This window comes from Nyctibius grandis, chromosome 3, assembly GCF_013368605.1.
Source record: "Nyctibius grandis isolate bNycGra1 chromosome 3, bNycGra1.pri, whole genome shotgun sequence".
Lineage (NCBI taxonomy): Eukaryota > Metazoa > Chordata > Aves > Nyctibiiformes > Nyctibiidae > Nyctibius > Nyctibius grandis.
In genome coordinates this window covers 29,494,658-29,521,184 of record NC_090660.1, presented here as the reverse complement: position 1 = coordinate 29,521,184, position 26,527 = coordinate 29,494,658, and the positions used below count along the sequence as shown (strand labels likewise).

Below are 26,527 nucleotides of genomic sequence, written 5' to 3'. Positions count from 1 at the left end.
CATTTACCAGCACAGAGCTGGAATATGTTTAAAAACAACTGGAGCATTCAGTACCACTTGGACACTCCCTTACCTCAGCAAGAATCCTACACTACCTGCTACCATTACCAAGCACGACCCTTCCAGGTGCTTGGGTCACTGGGGCAAAACACCATCTAACACAACACAAATTGCTTTTTAGCTGAATCAAACAGACTTCGATTTTAACAAGAATTCAAATACTTTCGTTTTAGTGACACTCAAAAAGCCTCACAGTCTTTATTGTGCTTCTTAAAATTGGACAAGTTGAGGTCTATAATTTCCCCATAAAACATTAGCAAGATGGCATTGGCAAAAACTATTGGTACTCATTTTCAGCTTGCTTAATTTTTTTTTTCTAGCCTATCATGAACAGGTGTCATGCCGTTTTTATTTTTATTTTCTGCCCAGGTAAAATTCTGCCATTTGTGCCACTGTATTCAGGTTTTGAGACTTCTGCACAAGCACAGCAGCATCCAGAAAAGCAGATTAAAAACTGTACCTGTGCTGGCCTGTCAGCATTTCTAGGAAGACTGTTATTTAAATTTAGCTTTGACAGCAAGTTAAATATTAGTTTAATTGCAAATTACACTCTAAATCAAATTTTCTAGTAGGGGCAATGAATGTTTGCTATTGAGTGATGGTTTAATTTATTTCTAACAGGGCTTAAAAGACTTCTCTTGCAATTGTAACTGGAAACAAAGTGGAACAGACTGAATGAAAAAAAAGAACCCCTTTGTAGGTGTAAGCTGAAAGGCAATTTTGGGCATTATAAAAATGCCAGCTTAAAATCCTATAGAGACTCACAGGTTGTGAAATGCAAAGACCAGAAGTACTTTTCAAACTTTTTAAACCACTAAAGGAAAGAAAACAAAGTGATTGAGCAGAAACATTTGAGAGCTTGCCTTTATATTTTGTTTTCAATGACTCCCTGAATATTGTAAAAAAATTTCTGTGAGCCACTTAAGAGTTTGAGGCCAATACTCCCTGTTGCCACATAATGCTACTACTACGATTAAAAAAGACTGGATTCCCCAAAACATTCAAATATGAATTATTGACTTTTAGTGATTGCTAGATGCTTAATATGGCTAGTTTCAAGATGTCCCCCCACTCTTGGATATTAGATAATTTATTTACACAACCAAACATGAATTTGGTAGGTCAATATTAAGTTTTTTAAAAAAAAAACAAACCTCTAACACACACACACACACACACACACACAACATGCCCCCCCCCAAAAAGGAATACTACTAAAATTAACAGACTCTATAATAAAGGGAGTAGATGCAATAATGCCTCATTCTTATGCTCCCCAAAAGCCAAAACCATCTTTCATGTACACACCATTGCTCATTGCTTCTGGGTGCAACGCTCTGCATCATGGATTCTGCACGTCAAGAATTTACAAGATCGGGATATCAATTTGACTACCTGGCATAAGGAGTGTTATTTACTGCCTTTTTTAAGCAGTGGTGCCACTGCCAGTGTTCTGATAACACAAAGATTTAGGTCAATGAGAAAAAGGGCAGGGGGAAGTATTCTTTCACCCACTACACCAAAGATCGTGTTTATTAAAAGCACTAGAAAGTAACAAGAGAGACTTGAAAACAACTTAAAATACCAGCAGCTCCAGTGGCTGTTTTATCTTTCTTTCCCTGAACATTCTGAGAAAACTTCCACAAGAAAACACAGTAATTTTGCCTTATCTTATATTTCCATCAAAATAAGTGGAATTCAAAAAATATGTAGTATCCATAGAAATACTTAATTCTTTAACTGAGATAAGGGTTTGGTTAGACTTATTTGAAGTTAAACTAGGAATTATTTCTCATTCTGAGCTTAATTATTTTATTGTGAAATTATTTTACAAACAGGAAAAAATAAGTGTTATTTCTGACAAAGATTTAATGTTTTGTCATTTACTGCTCCCTACTGTTAACTGAAATAAAAACTAATTTTACCCTTTGTGTTTAATCTAGAGAAATCAAACTTTGTACTGTATTTACATTTGTACAATCTATCTGTATTGTAGCTCTTAAATGAACCCAAAAGTGGTTTACTTATACCTCAACAATACTCAACCTCTACTTCAAATAAATTATTTTAATAAAGTTAAACACACACATTAACAGACTGAATATATAGTACTTGCTTATTTGGGATACAAATCATCATAAATACAGACAGTTATTCTAGGAATTCCAATATTTAAGAAAAATTAGCTAAGCTCAGACAACATTATAGGCTATTTCTTAGTTTAAGATTCTGTAATTCACCCTGAAGAGTTATTTCCCCTGTAAATCAGAATTCTCTCTGAAGAATTCTTAAGAATGTTAGGAAATCCTACTGTTATTGTTCCTAAAAGGACACAGCAAATTTTCACATACTTTGTCCCTACCTACTACAAAAGGTAGGCAAACATGGAAGCCTTCAGTCATTTTGTGACACACTTTCTGAAAGCTCTGCCTTCTTTGCTCTCTGGTAGTTGCAAGAAAATCTCATTTTTCATGAAAAAAAAGACATGCCTGTGTTTGTGTGTAAGCTTGAAAATGTGAATTCCTAAGTTCAAAACCTGAAAGATTAAATAAAAGCAACCCAAAATAAAATACAAGGATTTTTGTTGGGCTATTTAAGAATAGTCACATGCAGGGTACTGAAAATCCTGTCTGGGGGAAGCTGACTCTCTCCCCATGACAGAGAAAAAGAAATCCTTACAGTCTTGTTTCTGTAGGTACCACTACGGTGACACAAGGCAAGAGGCTGTCTTGCTTCCCTTTCCTAAACTGAACAGCCTTGTAGGAGTCATAAGCAGAAGCTTCTCTCTTTACGAGCTACTATATAACCTATCATCAGCGCCATTGAAAACACTGGCACTTTTCCAATTAAGTTTAAAGAAATACTGTAGAGTTCCAATTTTCACATTTGTTCTACAGCATTCTGCTTGACGTAGTGTTACAGTCATATAAAAGTGTTTCTTGCAACAAAAGATGAAATAAGCTGTTTCCATACATGAATCATGACAGAAAATATACTAGTTTAAGTGTATGCACAAAACTAGTATGTGTGAACTTCGAAACAAACTATGCAGACCCCCTAGGGATTCAAAGACATATTTTAACAATAATACTAAAAAGTTCAAGTCTCAAAACCTTTCAGTGCTCCCTGTCCTCCAGAGAGCCAGCTGCATATTGATCTCCCCAGTCATATAACGGTTGTTCCTTACAGGTCAGCCAAAGAAGAGACGGTGCTACATCTTATATTGCAAAAAGAAGAAACGCAACGCTTAGTGTAACACCAAGTCAGCAGCACATGTGCACTGTCTTGCTTCCTCTTCCCAGGTAGCTTGTAAGAGGCAGTCAAGTATGTGCTGTTCTCAGTGTTAAACCATTTACTGTCATACAGTGTATCATCAGCCACAGCCAGAGATAATGGGTTTAGCTAGTAGCACTGAGGACTGTACCAGGTATTCACACAGGAATTGAAGCATCAACCATAACTTACTCAAAGAATTGAAACAAAGAGTAAAATTCCAAATTAAAAAGAAAAAAAGGCATAGCAATATTTTCCCCTCTTCAGACAAAAGTATATTATCTGCATAAACTTCCATTGTTATTTATTCCATGTAGGAATAAAGTCACCCTACTCTTCAAGCAAGTAAATACAACCACCTTTTTCCTACAGTGCAATAATTTCATATTCTAACAAAACAAACAAACAAGGATTGATTTTAGCAACTGAAAGCTTTTACCCAATTAAAATTTGACAGGTAGGAGAAAAGCATTTTTAAAAACTGTTGACAGGTTTACTTGGAGGATACACAGGCACATCAGGCAAGAACATAAAAAAATGACAATCAAATCAGGAAAACATAATTTGAATTCTCATGTTTTACTAAGAGCAAAGATAAAATATTTAGATGTTATTTCAAAATGCCTCTTTTGTTTATTACTATATTTGCTTGTTTCTCTGAAACTGATACTAGGCAAATGGAGTACAAATACATACAAAACCTAAATAACCCATAACAAAAGACTGAAAAGATTTGGATGGCAGATATTGTTCCTTCAATCCTCCTCTTTAATTTCAAAAACTGCCATTAACAGATGTGGGGGGGGGGGGGGGAATAAACAGCTGCTCAAGTTCTTGCTTGTTTGTTTTTTTTTTTTAATACTAAAGAAACAAAACATTAATTTCATTACCTTGGGAATTAAAGACCAAAAAGCAAAAAGTAAATTGCTACAGATTCTTTTCTTTACAAATAACTTCGTAAATTATCATCTTAGATTTGATCCTTAGTAGCGTTCTGGGGAGTCTAACGCGAAAATGCAAAACATATGGCCAAAAACTGTATTATAGTTCCGCTTTGTACAAAATCTAGAGAAATGGGTATTGAAAGAAGGAAGCCACAGGGACTGAAAATGCTTTTGCTTGCTAATGCCTGCTCCTCGTACTGTTTCGATGGTCCACACAGTAACTTCATGTGTATTCCCATAAAATTGTTTTCATGATTTTTAGCTTTATCAGATTAAAACAAGTACATTTGTTTTAATGAGTGTAAGAGTGGAAAAGTGGCCTATTGGTAGAAGTACAACCAGTGCATTATTAATCTATTATTTTACTGTCCTTAAAGATGTGTTATGCTGTCATAGCCCAACAAGAGGGGTTTGAATAGTTATAATTTTGCAGTACAAGAAAACCCATAGCTAAGGAAGAAAATTCTTAAATTTACAAATACAACTTTTTAAAGTATTGTTTAATACCCTACAGACACAACACCCCAGGAAATGTTGAAAGTATGAATTTTATGTTTTAAAGACTTCACAATGTCTTTCTGACAGACAAAAACTGTTTACAAAACTTTAAAACTTTTTTGGGATGAAGGCAAAATATGATGTGTCCCTTCAGCTGTTCTACTGCTAAATAGTCTTTCGTTACCTTCAACCTAGGATGGCTCTGCACTACACGTACCTGATGTCCTTTTGTGTCTACGCAGACTGTACAGTCCTTGGAGTAACAAGACTGGTACACAAGTCAGTACAGACGTGCTGCACATGTGAAAGCACATGCTGTCTCTTGAGCTGTTACAAGTAATTCCATTCTCAAAAGACATACCACTGCCACCTCTTTACAACACTACCTCGATCTGTGCTGCTTAAATCAACCTTCACCACTGCTAAAAATCTCAGGGCAAATCAGCTTGAAATCTTCAGGCATAGTTTTTGTGAACTATGAAGTAGGAATCCCAGAAAAATTCTTTACTAAACAAACACACTGAAAAATCTCAGACGGACAGGTTTCTTTTTCTAAAAGAAAATGTTAGTAGTTGCCTGCACTAAATATGAATTACAAGCAGCAGTTGAACAGGTACAACCCCACTGTACAGATGTCCCTTCACTTAAGTCTTTATGCCTGCTGTAATACTGTGGAATTACTTAACTGAAGAGAACAAAAGGGCTCATTCTGGAAGCTTAAATTATATACTTCTATGTACATAAAAATAAATGGGTTTATTGTGATATCCCGTATCAATTTTCAGCCACAGCTATTTCTGCCACAATTACACAAGCTCAACTAAACTGCATTAAGATACACTTCTGTTACAGTAAGGTAACTTAAACATCAACAAAGCTTTCTGCACACTAGTCCAATTTTGAAAAGACAGTGGGAGCCTACACTTCTCATTGACTTCAGAGGATGAGGAATGTTCAGCATCTGTGAAAAATATTTTCTTGATATATTTCAGGTTTTATTTTTAAGTTACCTAGTGCAAAACGGTTCAGTTTTGAGGAAATCACTTGTATATCAGTTCTGGCAAAATTCCTGAGGTCTACAATCAAGCCCATTTTTTCCTGTTCACATATTACTGCAAGTAAGGATGATGATGCAGTTCAGACTCATATCACTGCAGCTGTGCAACTCCTTTAATTTTGTGTGGCTTGCAGTGATAACCAATAAAATTCAATGAGCTTGTAAAGAAGAAAGTGAAGACAACGCAAACATTCAGAACTCAGAGAAAAATCAGACAGCAGATGCATGAGAAACAAAAGGGATTTTGCTCACAACACTACTATGCTATCAGAGATAAAATAACCTTGCAGTTTTCACTAAATGCATCAAATTTTGAAATGTATCTAAAGAGTAAGATCCTTGAAAACAATTTAATGTTAAATGAACAACCATACCTTCTTTTTTATCAGTAGGTTGGTAATATTTATAATCTCACTGTGTATATATTACACTTTCTCATCGTATCAGAATTGGGTTGTGTAAATGGTCTAGAATTGCTTCTGCAAAGTGCTTAGATAACAAAATCTTAGCTGTATTCATCACTAGACTCACTTTAAAATACTCCACTGAAATATATTCTTGTTGGGAAATGCTGATTAGTCAGGAGTAAGATGTTACCTTGAAAGACATGGAGGGTGGAGGGGGTGGGAGGGGAAGAAGGGAGTATTTCAAAAGGCTGAAACATTCCACCTTGAGCATTTTTGGAAAATAACAGTAGTACTTTGTATTGGGGAAAAAGAAATTTGCACAGCTCTATTTGGAACCTCGCAATATAGAGCACAAGATTGCACAGAATTTAATTCCATTTTACTGTATCATAAGACAGGAAAAGTAACCTTGTTACTCAGTGACACGTAATCCTCAAAACATTAGCTACAGCCTACACATCACACCACTTTCTCCAAGTCATCAATTGTACACTATCTAACTTTCTATTGAGACACAGATATTTTAATAATAACCTCCTAAAACAGAATGAATTTGTAACATATTTCCATTTTAAGATTACTAATCTGGATTCTTAACTAATCATTTGTTTTCAGATATTTCTTTCTAGACATGGGGCGGGTGGGTGTGGAGGGATGTAAAAAAAACCCAAAACACACCTTGAAAGACACAAAACCAAAAGTACTTTTTACCAAGAGACAAATAACAAGTTGCCTCTGTTGAGGCATTGATTTAATTTCTCATTTTAGTTTTTTTTTCAGCAGCAGACCAGCCTTTTCACATTCTATGGACTTTTTACAATCTTTTAAAAGACATAGAATAGTTCCAAAACTCTGCAAGCCTAACAGGTACAGGTGTCTTAACCTTGAGACACAGCAAAAGCATGAAATACATTAAAAACCAGACAAAAACCCTCTGAAAACCAAAAAAACATACTACACACTTAAAGTTATATAATGTGTTATCAGTATAAAATATTTACAAACAAGTTATTTGCTGTATTTAAAATTATGTAAACACAATGGCGTACTTCCTTTTCATACAGGAAAATAAGTTCTAGCAGTAGGAAAAAAAGAAAGATTATGTAAAAGGTCATAGGATTTGGATATTACATCATTTACATTCAGAAATTTATATGTTAAAATTGCTTTTACACCTTATATAAGGATTCATTTTTTATAATTAACTTCAACATCATTTGAATCCCAGTCTTCAAAGCCGACTCTTCAGAATTAAAACCAGGATTCAACTCAAATTTCTAAGCCTTCTGACTTGCAAATAACTCATATGAATAACTTCATTAGTTGTAATACAATACTCAGGTGAGTATAATTAGTCATGCTCAAGGATCTGCAGGATTAGACCCCTTTCCCAATTATATTTACACAGAAACAAGTTGAGAAATTTAACTTCTAGCTATTAAATGAATACAGCTGCTTACTCAACAGTTACATTAGTCTGTTCTCCACATCCTCTGTGGTAAGGAAGTACATTGGAAAGGACTTCCCAGATACACAAATATAGCAAGGGTATGACAGGGAGCTCAGATGAAGAACCAATTAACTCTTGCCTGCCCAAGAGGGTAAAACTGTACCTAAGGAACTGTGGAAAGATGAGAGGTCAAGAAGAGACAGTTCAGACCGACTGGATTTTATTAATTCAGGTACAGCATCAAGCTTCTGTAAGCCACTTAACACCTGCTGGGATCTAGAAACAATTAATTTCTTTTCTTTCCTTTCTTTACTTTTGAAACTGCAAGTGCTCGAAAACGTGATGAATTCATCTGATCACATGAAGACAGCTCAGGTCTTACTTGGCATCTTAACACAAGCTCAGTATTAGCCTTTCTGGACACTGACTGGCTGCCAAGCGACTGAGGGAGCGCTACACCTGTATGCAGATAATTCTTGTTTAGAACAACTTACTCTAGAGATTGTGTTGACTTACTATGAAAGCGTCAAAGACACTGAAGATTAAGTTATTCTAAATCAAAAATTGCATGACAGCATCCAGAGGTCCCAGGAATAGGAAAGGACTTTACTGTGTTGGGCAAAAAAATATGCTAATAGAGAAAGTGAGCTTTTTATACAATACACATGTTCCGTCTACAACAAAATAAATCTCACTTCAGAAACAAAATTCGTTCATGTGGTAATCAAGAAAACTATTTCAAAACTGCTTCAAATAGCCAAAATTACATAAACTCACTGAAGACAACATGGCTTTAGAAGCATATGAAAATGCAGAACATATTTCAGTTTTTCTGACAGTGATGCAACAGAAGGAACTGGAGAAAGTAAACTTTTAACTGTAAACAGACTGCTGTAGAAAACTGGTACATAGTACATTAGACAACATAAGCTGCAGCAGGTTTTGCAGAAAACTTCATTATTGTTACATCCCCTTTCTGGGCACTGCTTAAATACATTGGATTCAACAGGGTACAGCACAGAGCTGAAAGAAAATATCCACTAAAAGCAGCATAAAAGCTGTAACAGTACTGTTGAATAACATCTCAGTAAATGACAAGATGCCCACCAAAAGCTGTTTAAGTATGGATTTTCTTTAAAGCACCAAGCATTTCTTAGGTTTTAACCTGGAAGGAAGGAGGGAGGGAGGGAACAGGTATTTGTATATGGCTGCTGTATAAATAGTCCGATAACGTAGACAGAAACAGGCCACAATCCCACTTGCATTGCATGAAATCCTGATCTGCCATTTTGACACTGGAATTTCCTCTAAATAATGCCTAAAAGAACAAGAACTGTCTCTGACTTGAGCAATCATTTATTTTCATGGCAATCACTTCAGTATTAGATAACAATCAACATACTATATCCTAAAATCCATTATTGCACCTATTACCTTGTATTTCTCCCTTAGCTCTGGAGAGAGCTGAACAAACACCAGGGAATACCTTGCTGAATCTCAGAATTAACCCAAAGAATAGTCTCCTGCAGACCTGATTATGCATTCAAAAATTGTTGACTGTTCTCCGTGCCACCGAGATCAAAGACAGCCAGCTTACTGCAGCAGCATGAAGAGTCACTCGGTTTCCTTTATTGGGAATATCTTATCCTGATTTCCAGTCTATTTATATATATTCCATACGCAGACTATGAGGTGACTAATTTTCCTGCTGAAGGCATAACTGACTTGCTTGGCCTCATTTTATGTGACTTGAGGTCCAAGCCACATGGGGAGATGCAAAGTGTCTATGAATTAGTTCCGAATCCTCTGAAGGAGCAGTTCAGCCTTCATGAGATAGGAAACTTTGCCATATTAAAGTGTGCAACACAGTTTTTGTAACTATTCTACTCTTCTCCAAGTATTCAGTCTGATAAAAGCAACTGACAGAAAAAAAAGGACCCTACCTTCCTCAAGGGACCTATACTGGCTCTTTTCATGTACGTATACATGCAATCTGTCTGAAATTTAGGTAAATGTTACTATTCCCAAGTCAATAAAAGAGAGCCAAGGAATAGAATGGATCAGTCATATAAAGTTTGATCAAAAGGATAGAAAATCTAGATGTGAGGCTACTTTTACACTTTTGTATTATTAACATCAAGAAAACATTTATTTATTTATTTCTACATGTTGCTCTCTTGTAAATATTAAGGTCTGGTAGAGTTTGAGGAGTAACAGCTTGGTCTCTAAAACCTGCTTAGAAAGTCAAATCTTTATGTAAAAATAAAGATAGAGGATAACTCCGGGGGTGGGGGGTGGGCGGGAAAGTAAGTCTTACCAAAATCTTCCAATATCCCATTCTGCATTAGCAAGTTTTACACTTCATTCACCCATCCTGTTGGCCAATCTATTATTTCAGTCCTTACCACTTAATCCAAACATTGAAAAGTAATGAGATTATTCTTCAATAATCAGATATCCTCAGTTTTTAATCTATCTCTTAAAGCATTAAAAGCTGAGTAATCAAATTGGGGAATTTTTAAGCCACACTGTCCTCCCTCAAAATATATCTTTCACAGTCTACATACAAAGGTGTAAATTATAATTTGAGCAAAATTGTGCAGAATCACCACCATAGAACCTCAGAAATTTTGGCTGGAAGTCACGTAGTCTCACCTCCCACTAAAAATATGATCATTTCCAACACCAGATTAGGATTTGTGTAGTTGACTGAAAAAGACCAAGCTCACATCCTTTCTGGTCACCTTTTCCATTACTACAGTACCCTCATGAAAAAGTTTTCCTGTGTCCAGTCTGAACTCCCCAAGCTGCGATTTATGGCTATTGCCCCTTGCTAAACTGTACGCCACTATTGAAAAAAGTTTGGTGCCATCATCCTTGTCACTCCCTTTGAAGACATTGTGGCCTAACCTAAGACAGGAGGCCCTTAGCCTCCTCTTCACCAAACCCAGCTCCCTAAAAACCCCAGCTCCCTAACCTCTCCCATCACATCATGTGGCCTCTGACCAGTTTAGTATCCCACTGCTGGACTATTTCCAGTTTCTCTACATGTCCTCTGTATTGGGGGTTACTAAAATGACACACAGTTGTCCAAGAAGGAGCTTTACCGACTCCAAGTAGGGATGGTAACAGCCTCCTTCTGTCTGCTAGTCATGTTCCTCCTTCCTTCTAACGTAGCACAGTACTCAGTTAGTTTTGTCTGCAGTGAAAGCACACCACTGGCTCATATTCAGCTTGACGTTCTTAATGATCACAAGTCCTTCTCAGCAGCGCTGTGACTCAGTCAGGTGCTTCCCAGCCTGGAATGAAGCATGGTGTTCTTCCTCCTCAGATGAAGAATTTCAGTCTGCTCTTTTTTAAATAAATGTGTTTCCTGTTGGCTTAGTCCTCGGTTTGTTTAAGGTCTCAAGATGCTTTAAGACTGAAGCTCTGCTTCAGCTTTCCAAGCATCACCCTAATTTAGAATCATTCACAAATTTGCTGAGGGTGCATTCTGTTCAATTCTGTCATCCAAGTCACTGAAGAATTGAATAGCATGAGTACCCCTGAGATATTCCACTTCGTACTGGCCGGTAACTGGTCAAGTGATTGTTTACCACCCTTTCAGTACACTAGTCCAGCCAATTTTCAGTCCACTCAATACCCAGCCCATGCTTCCTCAGCATACTGTTGACAACAGTGTGGGAAAAGGTATCAGAAGTCTTAATAAAGTTACAGTTATACCATATCACATGTGCTCTCCTCATTCACATTGTCAAACATCTCATCCTAGAAGGCAATCAGATGAGCAAAACACTAACTGAACTTCAGAAACCTGTGTTGACTCTTCCTATTTACCCTCTTGCCCGTCACGTGTCTAGAAGCAGGTGCCAAGATGACATGTTCTATGATCTTTCTGGGGCCTGACACTGACCTGACACAGCCTCTATATCCCTAGACTGTTCTCCTCATCTTTCGTAAAGACCGTTAGCATCTTTCTGTATCTCAGGACTTTCCTCAATTACCATGTTTGTTCTTGGACAATAGCTGCCTTGCAATCCTATTACCTGAATTAGCTCTTGTCAATCTTGGCACAGAGCCCCAAGCAGCTGAATACATCCACTTTCTCTAAACAGTCCCTAACCTGTGGCTCTTCCATGTTACTGTTCCTTGTCTGGGAACAGTTAATAAAATATGGGAAATTTCTGCCTTTTCTGTGATGTCCACCATTAGCTTGCCTCCAGCATTCATCCATGGACCCACATTTCCCTGAGATCCCACAGGGAAATACTTGCAGAATCCTTTCCTGTTACCTTATGCCCCAAAGTTCAGCTCCAAATAGGCTTCCTGATTTCAATATGCCTTCTCCAGAAATAAAGAAGGAGAAATTAAAGTTACCATATGAAGCATTCTACAGCAGAATTACACTCAACTTCTAGATCAGAATATGCATAAGGTTAGAAATCAAATTCTATATTCTTTGAAGGATTGATGTAGGCGTTTTCTTCACTGTCAAGAGGCATTCCATGTTGAAACTTTCATTCAGCAGGGAATGCAGATGACAAATTTCTGAAAAGTCTCAGGAAGCTTTGCAGAAAAAGAAATGAAAACAGGTAAGCTTCTCCCTACTATAACATAACTAATATGCCACAAAAAAAAAGAATACAGATACTGATGATCTTTTTAATTCACTTTATTAAAGTGAATGGAACTGAAGTAAGCTTTCTCAGACTATGCTTTTCAGTAATGAATAGAAACATTTTGAAATTTGCACAGTATTGTATTATCGAAAGCAATTAATCTTGAACTCCAGGGAAAAATGGCAGTATTAGACCACAACCCTAAGGACACACTGACTCCATAATTTGATGACTCTTTCAAGCACATACCGAGCAAACAAATGCTAAGAATAGACACACTAAACTAGGAAGGAATATGTCAAGAATATCCAAATTGAAATCAAAATTATTTTGATTTAAGTAATATGTGCATCTCTGTCAATGTTAATACAATCCTTTTCAATATTAACCTGAGGACCCACTCTTTTCTTAAGTCAGTTCATTCGTTCCTCACTACCACAATCACTGATGAGAGGAAGAACCTTGATGCCTATTTCCCCCTTTTCAAGTAATGCTGATTATTATGCAGATTAGGAATCAAAAAAGAAAACTGTAAAGAACATTGAAACTGAAGTTTGACAAAATAGAAGTCTTCACAAATATCTAAAATACTGAACAGAACAGACACAAATTAATATGCTTTTATTAAAAGACTTGACTTCTCTGTATGCATACGTGTGCACTGCCATACTAAAAGGAGCCACTGACTGTATTCACACATGCATAAACTATGCAAACAGTGCAGGTACAGCAATAATGCCCATATATATTAACACCACAAGATTAACGAAAAAACAATATCTATTTTTTTAAATATTCTACCAAATGAACCAAAAAAACATTAACACCCATTACCATATGACATCTTCACATCAGGGAAGACTTGTAATGAGAGAGTACATGCTATTTGAACAACTAGTGGTGAAAAAAATTAAAAGGGCAAACATTCAGGTGCATAAGTTAGACCCACAGAAAAGCTTGCGTATTTTTTTCCCTTTAACAGTTGCCCTTATAAAAGATATTACCTATGCCTATAAATCTTGCATTATAACTACAGACTAACAGCCTAAATTATTAAATAAAAGGCAACAAAAAAAAAACATCAAGGGACACTATAGACCATTCAAATTTACAGTAAGAAACCATAAAGTAGCTCTTTGCATGACCACAGATAAACTGAGAGGGAGTACACAAAGCTGTCAACACAAGAAGATCAGAAGTTAAACTATGTGGTGGGGAAAACCGAGAAGAGTAAGCTTCACATGAATCTCATCATAGATGAAAAGGGGAGGCAACACACTGTTTTCTGTTCAGACTAAGCTGATGACAACCAGACAGACTTCTTTCAATCCTTTTATTGCCAATGCATAAAGGCAACACAACTAGGTATGGTCTTCATAAACCAAAGTGCACTAAAACTACCCAACAGTAGCAATTCTCTCTCACACAGAAACAATCTAGCAAGGTTTTAAGTACTGGACAATTTCTCATACCAAATAAGGGAACACAGATGCGTATCACCCACACACCACTCCTGCAGAAAGTACTTTTTCATCTGTATATATTTTTTTACACATTCTTGGAATAAACTGTAATTCACTTTCTAAAATTAAGTGAAAACCACTTAGTGCACTTATCATCAGCCTTTAAATATTCACCTATTCCTAAAGAAGTAAGTCTATTTATTTGAGTAATTCGCTTAGCTTAGCTCTTCTGCATTTAGGTAGGCATCACTGTGGCATATGCTATCAATGAATTTCTATTTCTGTGTCTGACAGTGAATCTGGCACACAAAAGTACAGCACCAGTAGCAACACTGATTCAATACCAGAAAATAGGCACCGTGTCAAACCTCAGTTTGAGTGGCTATCAAATCTATTATGGGCAACTGTCCATTTTCTACAGTTCATCATCCAGCCTCAGCATGAAAAACCTCTAAAGGGGATGCTGGTGCTGCATATACGCTATGGTGTGCTTACAAATCTTTATAGACTGCAGTGGGGAAATGTCACTGTTATGTACGCCTCTTGCAATGCTTTTCAATCCCCATATGCAGCACAGTGGTACATTCAGTCCTACTTTCACAGACACAGGCACTTACCTAGTGTTATACCTGGTTTTGTAATACGTTTGTTGTGCACACAGAAAGCGTGTAGGATGAAACTACGTTGTTAAATTAATCTCAATAATTTATTCACTATTTAAATAAGGCTTTAAAGCCTACTAGAGAATGTGAAAGCAGGAATAAAATGTTGGTTATTACACAGGTGCAGCAGCATACGCAGTGGCCAAAGGTTTCAGAACGGTGTCCATGCACATGTTTGCAGCCAGAGAGGCACCTAACTCCCTTCCTGCAGTTGTAGCCATACAGAAAACACAACCTATCACAGGTTTTTCCATACCTGAAAACCTTTAGCCAGCAGAACAGCATCTTGTAGTTGTACCAGAAGGCTGCCTTACTTTGTGGCAGGAATGCATAATGTTTGGTTGGTCCCTGCCACAATTTGTGGTAAACTAACAAACAAAAACCTAATCCAAAGAACCATCTATTTTCACAGCACAGGTTACTGAAAACATATAGTGAGAGGAACAGTATCCTCTATCCTCTGTTTTCTGTGACCTGGAACAAACAGTACAGCATGAACTGTGTTGGAACACATTTTCATGCGCAAACACTGCTTTGTAAAATAAAAATAGAAGTTTTAAAAAATAATAGAAAAAGCAATAGTTTAAAGGGTCCATTTTTCCCATCCAAACAAAATTTGTAATCCTGTGTTAATTCAAAATTATTCAGTTCTGGAATGTGGAAGTGTTGAAGATATCAATTCATTAAAAATTGTTATGCTACTGGTTGGCAGAAGAATGCAATAACCTTACATTTCATCAAACCTGGTAGAAAACTTGAGAATATTCAAGTGAATCTGCTGACTTACTATGAAGAATCAAGACTATTTATAGTATCGGATGCACTTACCCTCAAGGGTTCTGTCAACAAAAGCTTCAAATAATGACCTAGATTGACAATGAAGCGAACAAAGATGGGTGTAACTACATACAGGAAAGATGCGGGGGAGGGGCAGATCCTCAACTACTTTTAAAAGAGAAAACACTATTTTCCAGTGGTACCAGTTGTAACACCTGAAGCACAGATGTACTTCAGTAAATAACTACACACTAAAAATATAAACAGGATTTTACCAAGATGTGTTGCTATGTTGGAATCAGACAGGGGATGAAAAAAAAATTTACCAGTTTCAAGACAGCATACAGTACAATTCTTAAATATAGCTATTTATATCAAGACTCTGAAGCCTATGAAATACATAGAAATAAACAGATTAAGTCAGAAAATGTTTCCATTCTGCTTTTTTTTTTTCTTTATTTTTCACTGAAAAATTTTATTGAAAAATGCTAGCAATGCAAACATCAACAAAAAGATTTCCTAGATGAAGAGGCTGGTAATGGTATACAAAAGGCTCGATTTAAATCTTAATTACACAGCCAAGCATGTAATTGCACTATGTTACTGCTGGGGTAGGTGGATAATCCTGACCATGGGATAACACTGCAACATGAATTGCAGGTTAGAGTGATAGAATACCACACTAACCAGCAAAATATCATTCCAGATTAATCAGATTATTATACTGGAGGGTGCTAGATACCCAAGGAAGGGAAGCTCAACACAGACAGGTACTAGTTACGCCTAAGAGATGAGACTGCCTGAAAAAAATGTAAAGAATAATGCTTTATGAGGACTCAAGGAAAAACAGATGTGGCAACTGAAGGAACAGAGATGAAATTTGAGAAGTACAGCTCACATTTTGAAACAACTAAGGAAATAGACTACAAGCAGCTATTTGCCATATGTCGATCCAGACTGAAGAAATTGAGGGTATACTAATAAAAACAGAAATATTACTTTGTATGCTGTCAAGTTGATAACCAGTGGTGGTTTTTCACCTACAAAAGCTGGTGTCACAAGTTAAATTTACCCAAAAAGGTAAATTTCTGCACACGAGAAAACAAGATTTCATACCACATTATGCAAAATAAGGGGACAAAGGGCTGTCACTGATCAAAGACACCCCCACCCCATGTAGCCCGCCACACACCCACTTACACACCCACAATGAAGAAACGCTCTGAAGAGATAAATAGAGGCTACATGACCCGAAGGCTCAGGGTAGAATAATGACATGATCGATCACAACTGTTGAAAAGGATGCCAAACTCATCCCAATGCCAAAGGAAACCCAAGGGTGCCTTTGTTTTAGACAAACAGACTGTATCAGCAAAGTATTTCAACCATCTGCATAACAGCCTGTCCCTGAATGAAAGGAATCCAGACCCAGAGTAAAACAAAACTAGTTTTAGGAGTGCTGCTGGTTACAATAACGTAACTTCCATACGTATTGTATCTGCTTAGAAAATATGATCCCATAACTCTAATCAAGAGTATCTTTTACTCGTATAATGTAATAGGCATTTAGCTTATTGTTTTATACTTTTCTGTAGAGCCCAGTCACTCTCTCAGCAAGTGACTCTGTGATTCCACTGACAATTAGTGACTGATGAAGTCGCGATGCAACAGCACAGACTGGAGGCAAGCGGGCTGAGCTGGGATACACCTCCTGCAAGAGGAGCCTCCCTCCCCAACCATTGCTAGCCCTGAGCTCCAGGCACGTAGGGCAGCTCACTCTATTGGGCTGAGAGCGTGACACAGGAAGGAATATGTTCCCCATCGTGGAGCTTGCTGGATAGCTTTATATTAATTATATGGAGCGTTTAATGAACCAAGTATCGACTCAGCTTTGTACCAAATTTGCAAGACCTCAGGACTGAGCCTTGCCAGGCTTTTTCAGTTTGAACTTTTCTTGACCTGCCTTCAGCTTTGTTTTACTTGGTTTCGCTGTAACAGCAATTTTTGTAATCGAGCAGGTGCCTATGGCTAATTTGTTACGACCATAGTTTATATAGATAGAAGTATCAAGCAGTCATTTTGTGTAGAGCAAGGTATTTAATGCCTGTAACATGATGAGATACAGGCCTGCTAGGATAGCAGTGGTCTTCAGAAGTGAAGGCAGAGTAGCATAGTATAGGCATGCAGGGAAAAGAGATGGGCCACCAACTTGGCACTGGAGACCCCCCGGCTATACCCAACTCAGCCAGACCAGCATGGGGAGTGTATATGTTAAGCCCAATATAAAAACCAAACAGTAAACAGAAGAGCTCTGAGGAGAGCTGTGGGCTTCAGCTGACTTCAACGCACACACTCCTTTCTGGCGACTGGGGGATGCTCAGCCTCATGGTGGTGAGCATATGCAAGATAACGAGATCATTTTTATACTGTGTCAATTGCATATTGCAATTATACTCTGCCAAGTGTAATTTCTAATTAAATTGTGATTTAAGTGTATTGCTGTGTCACTGTGCTAAATCAAAATCCCCTGTAACTGCAAGTAACTTCAAATTAGTTAAACTTCGTACTATATAGTAAGCCATCCACCTGTGGAATATCTAAAAGAACATGGTCAAATAGTATTGCACTGTGACAAGGTCTCAACAACAAAAAAAAGTAACATCCTAGAAAAGATATTTCAAAAATTAAGCTGCTATCACCTTATCATATATACCCCTTAAATTAAAAAAAAAGCCCAAGCAAAAGAAAAACAAACAAAAACCAAACACAAACGAACAAACCAAACAACAAAACAAACACCAAAAAACCTTCCAATTAAATCTTTTAAAAAATAAAAAGGAGAAAAAAACTCTTTGGGCATCAGAAATGGCTGCGCAGCCATCCAGAGAGACCTAGACAGGCCGGAGAGTTGGGCGGGGAGAAATTTAATGAAATATAACAAGGGCAAGTGTAGAGTCCTGCATCTGGGCAAGAACAACCCCATGTACCAGTACAAGTTGGGGACAGACCTGTTGGAGACCAGCGTAGGGGAAAGGGACCTGGGGGTCCTAGTGGACAGCAGGATGACCATGAGCCAGCAGTGTGCCCTTGTGGCCAAGAAGGCCAATGGCATCCTGGGCTGTATTAGAAGGGGTGTGGTCAGCAGGTCGAGAGAGGTTCTCCTCCCCCTCTACTCTGCCCTGGTGAGGCCGCATCTGGAATACTGTGTTCAGTTCTGGGCCCCTCAGTTCAAGAAGGACAGGGAACTGCTAGAGAGAGTCCAGCGCAGAGCCACGAAGATGATTAAGGGAGTGGAACATCTCCCTTATGAGGAGAGGCTGAGGGAGCTGGGTCTCTTTAGCTTAGAGAAGAGGAGACTGAGGGGTGACCTCATTAATGTTTATAAATATGTAAAGGGCAAGTGTCATGAGGATGGAGCCAGGCTCTTCTCAGTGACATCCCTTGACAGGACAAGGGGCAATGGGTGCAAGCTGGAACACAGGAGGTTCCGCATAAATATGAGGAAAAACTTCTTTACGGTGAGGGTGACTGAACACTGGAACAGGCTGCCCAGAGAGGTTGTGGAGTCTCCTTCTCTGGAGACATTCAAAACCTGCCTGGACGTGTTCCTGTGTGATATGGTCTAGGCAATCCTGCTCTGGCAGGGGGATTGGACTAGATGATCTTTCGAGGTCCCTTCCAGTCCCTAACATTCTGTGATTCTGTGATTCTGTGTGATCACTTTCTTTTCTCTGCAGAACAGGTGTGCTCTTTTTGAAAGCCACGGGCCTTACAGCCTCTTAAGTTTCCTATGCAAATGAAAATTACTATTAATAGATATTGATTAATTAAAACAGAGGAAGAGAAAAATACTGAAAACAGGTAAGATAGCTAAGTCTCAGGAACATGAAAGATACAGAAACATGACTGTGACTTCCTTTTAGACAAGGAAGTGGGGCAGAGTTGGGGGAGACACACCCAAAACCTCCGCTCCCCTGTACATTTAAATAGAGATGTTACATTGGACTTTCTCAGTCATTCTAAATACTACCAAAAAGTTGACCAAACTCATATTTTTACAGCAGCTATGCTAAAACCCCCAGTCCTTGAAAACAAGGACTTGGCAAACTGATCCAACTGCCCTTTGCCACAAAAGAAAACACCACACAACCTTCTGTAACATAAAGCTGCCTTCTTATCTTTTCGGATGGTTATTTTCAACCCACTCAGCTCCCCAGCAGCGTTCCCCACGTAAGTCCACGTTTGTCAGAACAACAGAGGGAGGTGCGTCAGTATAGGAAAAAGCACAACTCGACCAGCCACTCCTAAACTATTTTAGGTTCGTTTAGGTCTCCCTCTCAAGTGACTTTAAGGTGAGACCAAGAATTAGTTCCACTATGCTGGTTAAAAGACTTGGGTTTAGATGTGAAAATATTTTAGATTTAAAAAAGACCGAATTAATGATACCAGAGAAAAAGAGATCAACAATGTTAAAACGTTACAACTGTAATATGTTAAAATGTTAGAAGTTTAATATACTAAAATTTAAATTCTGTTGAAATTGAGATCGATATTATTACTTTCTTAGGGTATTTTTATTCCAAGTTTGAAATTCTTCCACTAATGGCAAAAAAAATAAATTAAGGCAGAAGTACTTGTGGATCAGCAAAAGTGTGTTCATATACCAGCTGCACGATAAGAAAGGATATTTTACCTTTCTTTATGATGGCCTTTAATAGTGGTTTAAATTAGCATCACACAGAGCTGTCACTAAGCGGCATTCTATGCAGCTTCTCTGAAATTCTTGGCTTTGAACTACTAATTTTTCAACATTACTTTAAGTCAAAATAGCATAATATTAAACTCTAATTTTATTCTGATAATTGGCATTTTCTTCTCTCTCTTCAAAGATGGTTTTGCTGGAAGGATATATTCTCTCAATACTCTTCTATCAGACTAAATCTTCACAGAAGCCTTTTCACTCCCAGCTCACTTCAAACAATCTCAAAAATATATATTTTGGATTATTACCATATCCGTTTATCAGTGAAGTAAGTTTTAGTTTCTTTATATTGCATCTACTATGACTACTGTGTCTTTGGCATGACTTATAGCATACACAGTTCTGAACAGGAATTATTTGTCTAGGTCTTCATTCTTGTAAACTGCCGTTTCCCAAGAAGCACGACATGAATACACTCACAGCTGCTCCAAGGAACTACTGAAACCAGTCCCAGACTAAATCAAGAACTCAAGAATCCTATGGAGCAGGGTGTATAGTAAGTATACTAAATTATTTCCTTCTTTACCAGCCACTATGATGACTCTTCAAGACTTCTCCACTCAACTCCCCACTTCCAGTAGTGGAATCATATATCTCAAAAGCAATCCCATCAACTTGAGGACGTACCTGGGAAGCGCCAGCTGTACTCACAAAGCTTCGTAATTCAATAATATGTTGGTCCATCCAGCAACTTAGAAGTATGGTATCCACTGTATAGACTTGTGCTACTCAAAACATACCATACAGCCAAATCTAGTTCTTATCTAAAATCAATATATTCATGAAAATAAAAGACGGCAAAAAGGAAGAGGAATATCTCTCTCAAATATTTTAAAACCTCATTGGAAACAAGGGAGTTCTATAACTAAGGAAGTGAATATATTGATATGCTACTTAGAGAAATAATGAAAGAAACATATATATTGATTGAATATAATTATCATGGGTCTGAAGTAGAGACGCAAAAACTTTTAAAGGCAGAGATAGAGCCTGATGTCTGAGGGGAAGCAAGACATGAATATATCACAATTGAATCTATTTAGAAAAGCTACAGAATACTTGAGGGTTGCTAGAGTCATTATTGGTTCCTGTAAGGCAAGAATGAGATTTTATTTTGGTGAATATCATGTATTACAATATGGCATGCATTATATTAGGGAAAACAGCTGCAAAAGTCATTCTGTGATCAGACTTGGGGCCCAATACTTGGATGACTGTATGAAATGCCATGACCTGCTGCTGGTCAGACTAGATGATTTCACAGGTCTCTTCTGGCCTTAAAACCTTAAAAAATAGTCTGAATTGAAACATCCATCTAGATATGTGATTTTGTTCTAAAACTTCAATCACGATATAAAGACATGGGAAAAACAATCTGATAGAGCCAAGAAAATAAATTGAATCTTTCAACTTCTATAGCCATTTTCTATCTGCAGTTTTACTTACATATACACATATAAGATGTGCATGACATACATAACCCTGTTTCCAAAGAGTACTAACACCTAACACACAAGTTCACTTAAGTCATATATATTACCCTTATTTAATACTGACAAGCATTGCAACGCTTAGTCATTATTACCTTGTATGTGTTTTTTAGTCTAGTTTTAACCACAATTTCTTGACAAATGAGTAGCTTTCTAACGGGAAAACTGGTAAATATTTAAAACTAATGGCAGTTACTTTAGAAAAAATGTGTCTTATAAAGCCGGGACATTTTTAACCCTAAAGAGGACACTCATTCTTGTTTTAATAACAACAACAACAAAAAAAAGCTACCAGCAACCATCTCAAAGCCAAATACTTCTGTTTTCTCTGGAATCAGCACTATGATTTAAAGAATGTACTAATCAATCATTTAATTAAACAGTGTGAGAAATATTCCAGAAGTCTTAGAACCTAGGCTTTTTCTGGAGAGAGGGAGAAATGAAGACAGGCATCTGGAAACAAGTATCTTTATTTGAAATAGGTAGATTAAAAAGGGGTTCAAAAAAGTATTAAACATTACACCACTTGTTCTTCGCATAAGATTTTGAAAGGGTAAGAGCTGTTCTCTGAAACAGGCTACTACTAAGATGGTACAGGAAACTAAACCTGAGTCACAAAGAAACTAACACGAATGTATGATACTATTTCTGAGTTGAATATAGTTGTCAGTGCTTCAAGTTGGATCTCACTCTCAGGAAATCACTTTATCTCATGTTCTCCAAGCTTTTTTATTAAAAAAATCTGCCCAAACAAGCCTCTGCTAGGTCCTTGTCACTACATTCCTCCTCAGCTTCCAAGGGAGCAGTTTCTGTATGCCAAGAACCAAAGTACTATGAACGACATATGTCTGAAGACTTCCAGGAAAAACATCAGCTTTACTACATATTTACTCAAAAGGTTCCCCAGCAGCTATTTATATCATGCTTTATTTATATATCATGCTTTTTGCAGAATGAATAGTTCTATCTACCACCTATGTTCTCACAAATCAGAGTCCTGACAGCTCACTTTGTTTGTTGAAGTATTTTTCCCCTATTTACAGATACAAAAGCAGACGACAAAGCAGAAACAGAAATGGCCTTATGTTTTCTAAAACCTATGAATCATTGGGCCAAATGTGTTTGCCAATGTACAAAAAGAAAGAAAAAAATCCTTCTTCATGCACAGATATTTAACCACATTTTATCCAGCATGGAAAGCTGAAACCATTTGTCTAGTGGTTTAACACTACTTGATGATTTCTCTTTAAAGAACTTGATTCTGACTGTCTAAAAACAAACAAACCAAACAAACAAAAACCCAAAAACACCCCAATGGCTTTTACTTTCACAGAAAAGTCCTCTTCATGAGGACATCTTGAAAACACCTAAGCCAAAGTTCACTGCCTGGCATCTCATGATTTCTTACACATACAGTGTATGATTCCGACCTCCCCTCCAGCAGTGCCTGATGACCTTAAGAAAGTTAGCAGCAAGGGGAAAAAAATAGATTCATATTCTCTATCCATCACTTCTCAATTGCATCTCAGAAGTCTGAAACCCCAAATGAAATGGCTTATAAGTCAAAACTAGGAGTTCAGGACTTGAAATTCCTAAAATCCACCTAACTCCTCAACAACAAAATACAGGCTTCTATTTCTGTTTTGACAGAAATCCTCACCTTGAAAAGCACATGGCTAAATCTTCTGACCCCCTCATGACCAGTATGAATGCCACTATACATTTGATGTATCAAGCACAATTTTTAGACCAAATAAATCTGCTCCTCAAAACAGTGTTGCACAGATATATGTTTTCTTCAAACTAAGCACAGCAAAGCTTCAGATTTTCTGAATAAATCATTTATGTTTCACACAGGAAACTTAAGCAGAGCAAATACATAAAACATCCATGATGACTTCTTTCACGTATCCTGCCCTCTTCAAAGACTGGAAACACCTATTACAGACATCAATACCATAAATCCCGCAGTTTACTCTGTTGCATTCAAAGACACTGTTCTAGATATTTCATGAGAAGTAACACATGAAGTTGCCACAAGTGTTCCAAGAGAATTAAAGTTAATAATTAGCACAGATGAAGAAAATGTAACATATTTGATTCATCAAAACATGCCTTGATTATGAACCCAATCATCATCTTCATTATTAGCAGTACTTTTGAATAATTGTCTCTGTTCATATTTCTAAAACTCTAGGCACATTTTCAGCTACAGTCAAAGGGCACATAAAGCAAAATCACATACCAGGCAGTAAAGTAATTCATTCCTCCTTCTAAAAAGCAGAGGGCTACCCATCTGAACAGTCAGTTAGAAACTTACTTCATTTACTCCACTAATCCAGAATCAGTGTGATGCATTTCATCTGCCTGAAGCACAGGATGGTGGCCTTACCTAGAATTCTTCAATCAGAACACTAAATAATGGAAGTCTGTCAAAACACGTAATATTGTGGGGAATAGAAAAAGACCAAAAGCAGGTTTGTTTGTTTGTTTCTTTACTACAAAATAAAAAAAAGATTATTGGAGTTATACGGCTTCCGCAGTAGTGAGTGTGGTTGAGCATAAATGTGTGCCATTAAGCCAAATTTACTGAAGTCACCATATAGTCTGAGGAATGCATTCAGATCCAAAACCAGCTAATTTTTGAACTTAGTACAGTCTTCCAGCTTCAAGACAGGTCTGACTACAGATCTGTCAAGCAAGAAGTTTACTTAACAGAACACCTGTGAAATTTTGGTACTCTGTACCAGAACAATTAAAAATATTATCTTGTTAGTCAGCAGTATCCTCAGTTAGCTGGCTAGGCTGTTCTTGGTGATAAGGGAACACAGAACTCCTTTATTACAGGCTCCTTTTGGCTGTGATTCACAGGAATCAGAAATAACTTTGCTAGTATTTTACCACTTAAAATCCTTTTCATCTAGTGGATTCAGTATCAATTGCCTCTAGTATTCAGTTCACTGATTTATGGGGGTGGGAGGTTCAGTTGCAAAATACATGACCAAGTATAAACTAGCAATATCATCACAAAACCCAACAACGGAGAATAACTTCTCACTATTTAATATTGAGTTTCACACTCTAAAAGGCAGATGCAGCATAACTTCTATCTATGTAACTTCCCTGTACATTTTTTCAACATCAGAGAGTCAAAAGCTAATGCAGGTATTTTTCTTCAAAGTAATACGGTAACATGGGCCGAAACACTGGTACAAGCCCAAGCAATGCTATTGTCCTGGAAGAGAATATGCATACAGACATCTAAACCATGGGTAATTCCAATACAACAATGTGCCATAAATCTTAAGACAAAACTCCACGTTACAACCTTTCTTTCTTGCACTCCTCTTTTCAGAACTGGAAAATATGACTAACCTTTAACACCCCAAAGAGAGAACTGGTACATAATGAAAAAGAAAAAATGAAGAGCAAGGTCACAATTTTTATAAAAGCCCACTGACTCAACAGCTATTACTCCAATGGTGTTAGATATCATAAGCTGAATTCATGCATTGATTTTACTAAAGAAGAAGTGAATGTCTTAGGCAGGGAAAGATCGCTACTTTATAATTGGAGAACCAATTTAGACACCTTCAGCAAGGAGAAAGCTGACTAAAAGCAGCTATCTTTTAATGTCACTCTTTGGGATACCTGTTGCTGCTGTTGAGCCAAATGAGGTAGCAATGTAGACCAGGTGTTTTAATGAACTGGAGTATTAACCATCTTCTGATGTACAAAGAGGCACTAAGCAAAATCTCAGACACTCAGCCCGCTAAAATTTACATTAAAATGTCCAAAACTCTCTTACTAGAACCGATCAGAGAATCACACTAAAAACCTTTCTTTCAAAAATTTCTAATACTTTTGATTTTAATCATCCAAGGCCAAAAGCCTCTGTCCCTACCTGATTTTGCCCTGAAATAATCTCACATCAAGTTTTACACAAAAAAAGACAAAAACATATATATGTTAAATTTCAAAATCCTAGGATTCCTATAAATCCTTTTAACTAAAAGTCTGGGATAATATATCTTCTCCACAACTACTGATTTGTCTACAGTTCTTATATGCCATACCTACATGCTGTAACTGCACATGCAGATTGACAACAAGAAAAGGAGAGATCTTTCAAAACCACCATTCACATTAAAGAGTGGAGAACAGCATAACCAATTCAATTAAATTATATTAAATGTATATTGTAGGACAGCACACAGAAATATACTAAGACATGAAGAAAGAGTTAATATTCTTTGCAATATGCATTTCTGAATGAAATTATTCAGACAGCATCTATGAAACTTTTGTAAAAAAACCCTAAATCATATTATTGTCTTCTAGCCTGCAGATGCAGTGCTTGCATACCTGTTCTTTAACTGAAGCTAGAATGGCAGAGGTTGTTTCAGTTTCAGAGCCATCGCCGTTGGATGCGTTCAACACAGGACTAAGGGAACTTGTCTTGTCAGAAGACGAGGGCTGGTCCGGAACAGGCATAGTTTCTGCAGTTTATGGAAAAACAAAACAATGATTTTTTTATTAGAAACCTGATACTTATCAGAAATCATATGCATGTAAGAATAATAACACTAATTTAAGGAAAAAATTGTAGAACATACTTCTGTTCTGTAATATAGAATTAATATATTACTTATTTAAAACTAAAACTAGTTCTAAATTAATTATAAAACAAAATATTAAATGATCTCCCAGTCTTACTCCAAAATATTCACCACAGTACATTTGGAGGGGATTCAAATCATTTACAGCTGTGATCTTTGCGTAGTATTCCAGTGGCAGCATCCAACACGAAATTACAATATCATGAAAGCAATGAATCATGAAATGCTTTGCAAACAGAATACATGAGAGAGATAAAACATCTAGTGTGGACTTTCTAACATGAATGATTATTTAATATGTATTATATTTTAAGCCTAGGTAACTAATGTCGCCTTTCTTCTAGTCCAGAAGGCGATTTTGACAACATTTTATCAGAGTATTTTTGAGAAAAACAGCACACTAGTTGTTAAACCATTTTTGAGACCTAAACAAAAACACCACAAAA

At 37.1% G+C, this 26,527-nt stretch overlaps 1 protein-coding gene across 1 annotated transcript in view; it reads right to left on the bottom strand.

The window, feature by feature from the left end:
- Positions 1-25,956, bottom strand: part of CTNND2 (catenin delta 2) — a 570,838-nt gene extending 544,882 nt beyond the window's left edge. The window contains exon 1 of the mRNA XM_068395844.1: positions 25,828-25,956. Within this exon, the coding sequence (XP_068251945.1) occupies positions 25,828-25,956 (129 nt within the window). The remainder of the gene's footprint in view (positions 1-25,827) is intronic.
- Between the last annotated feature and the right edge of the window lie 571 nt (positions 25,957-26,527).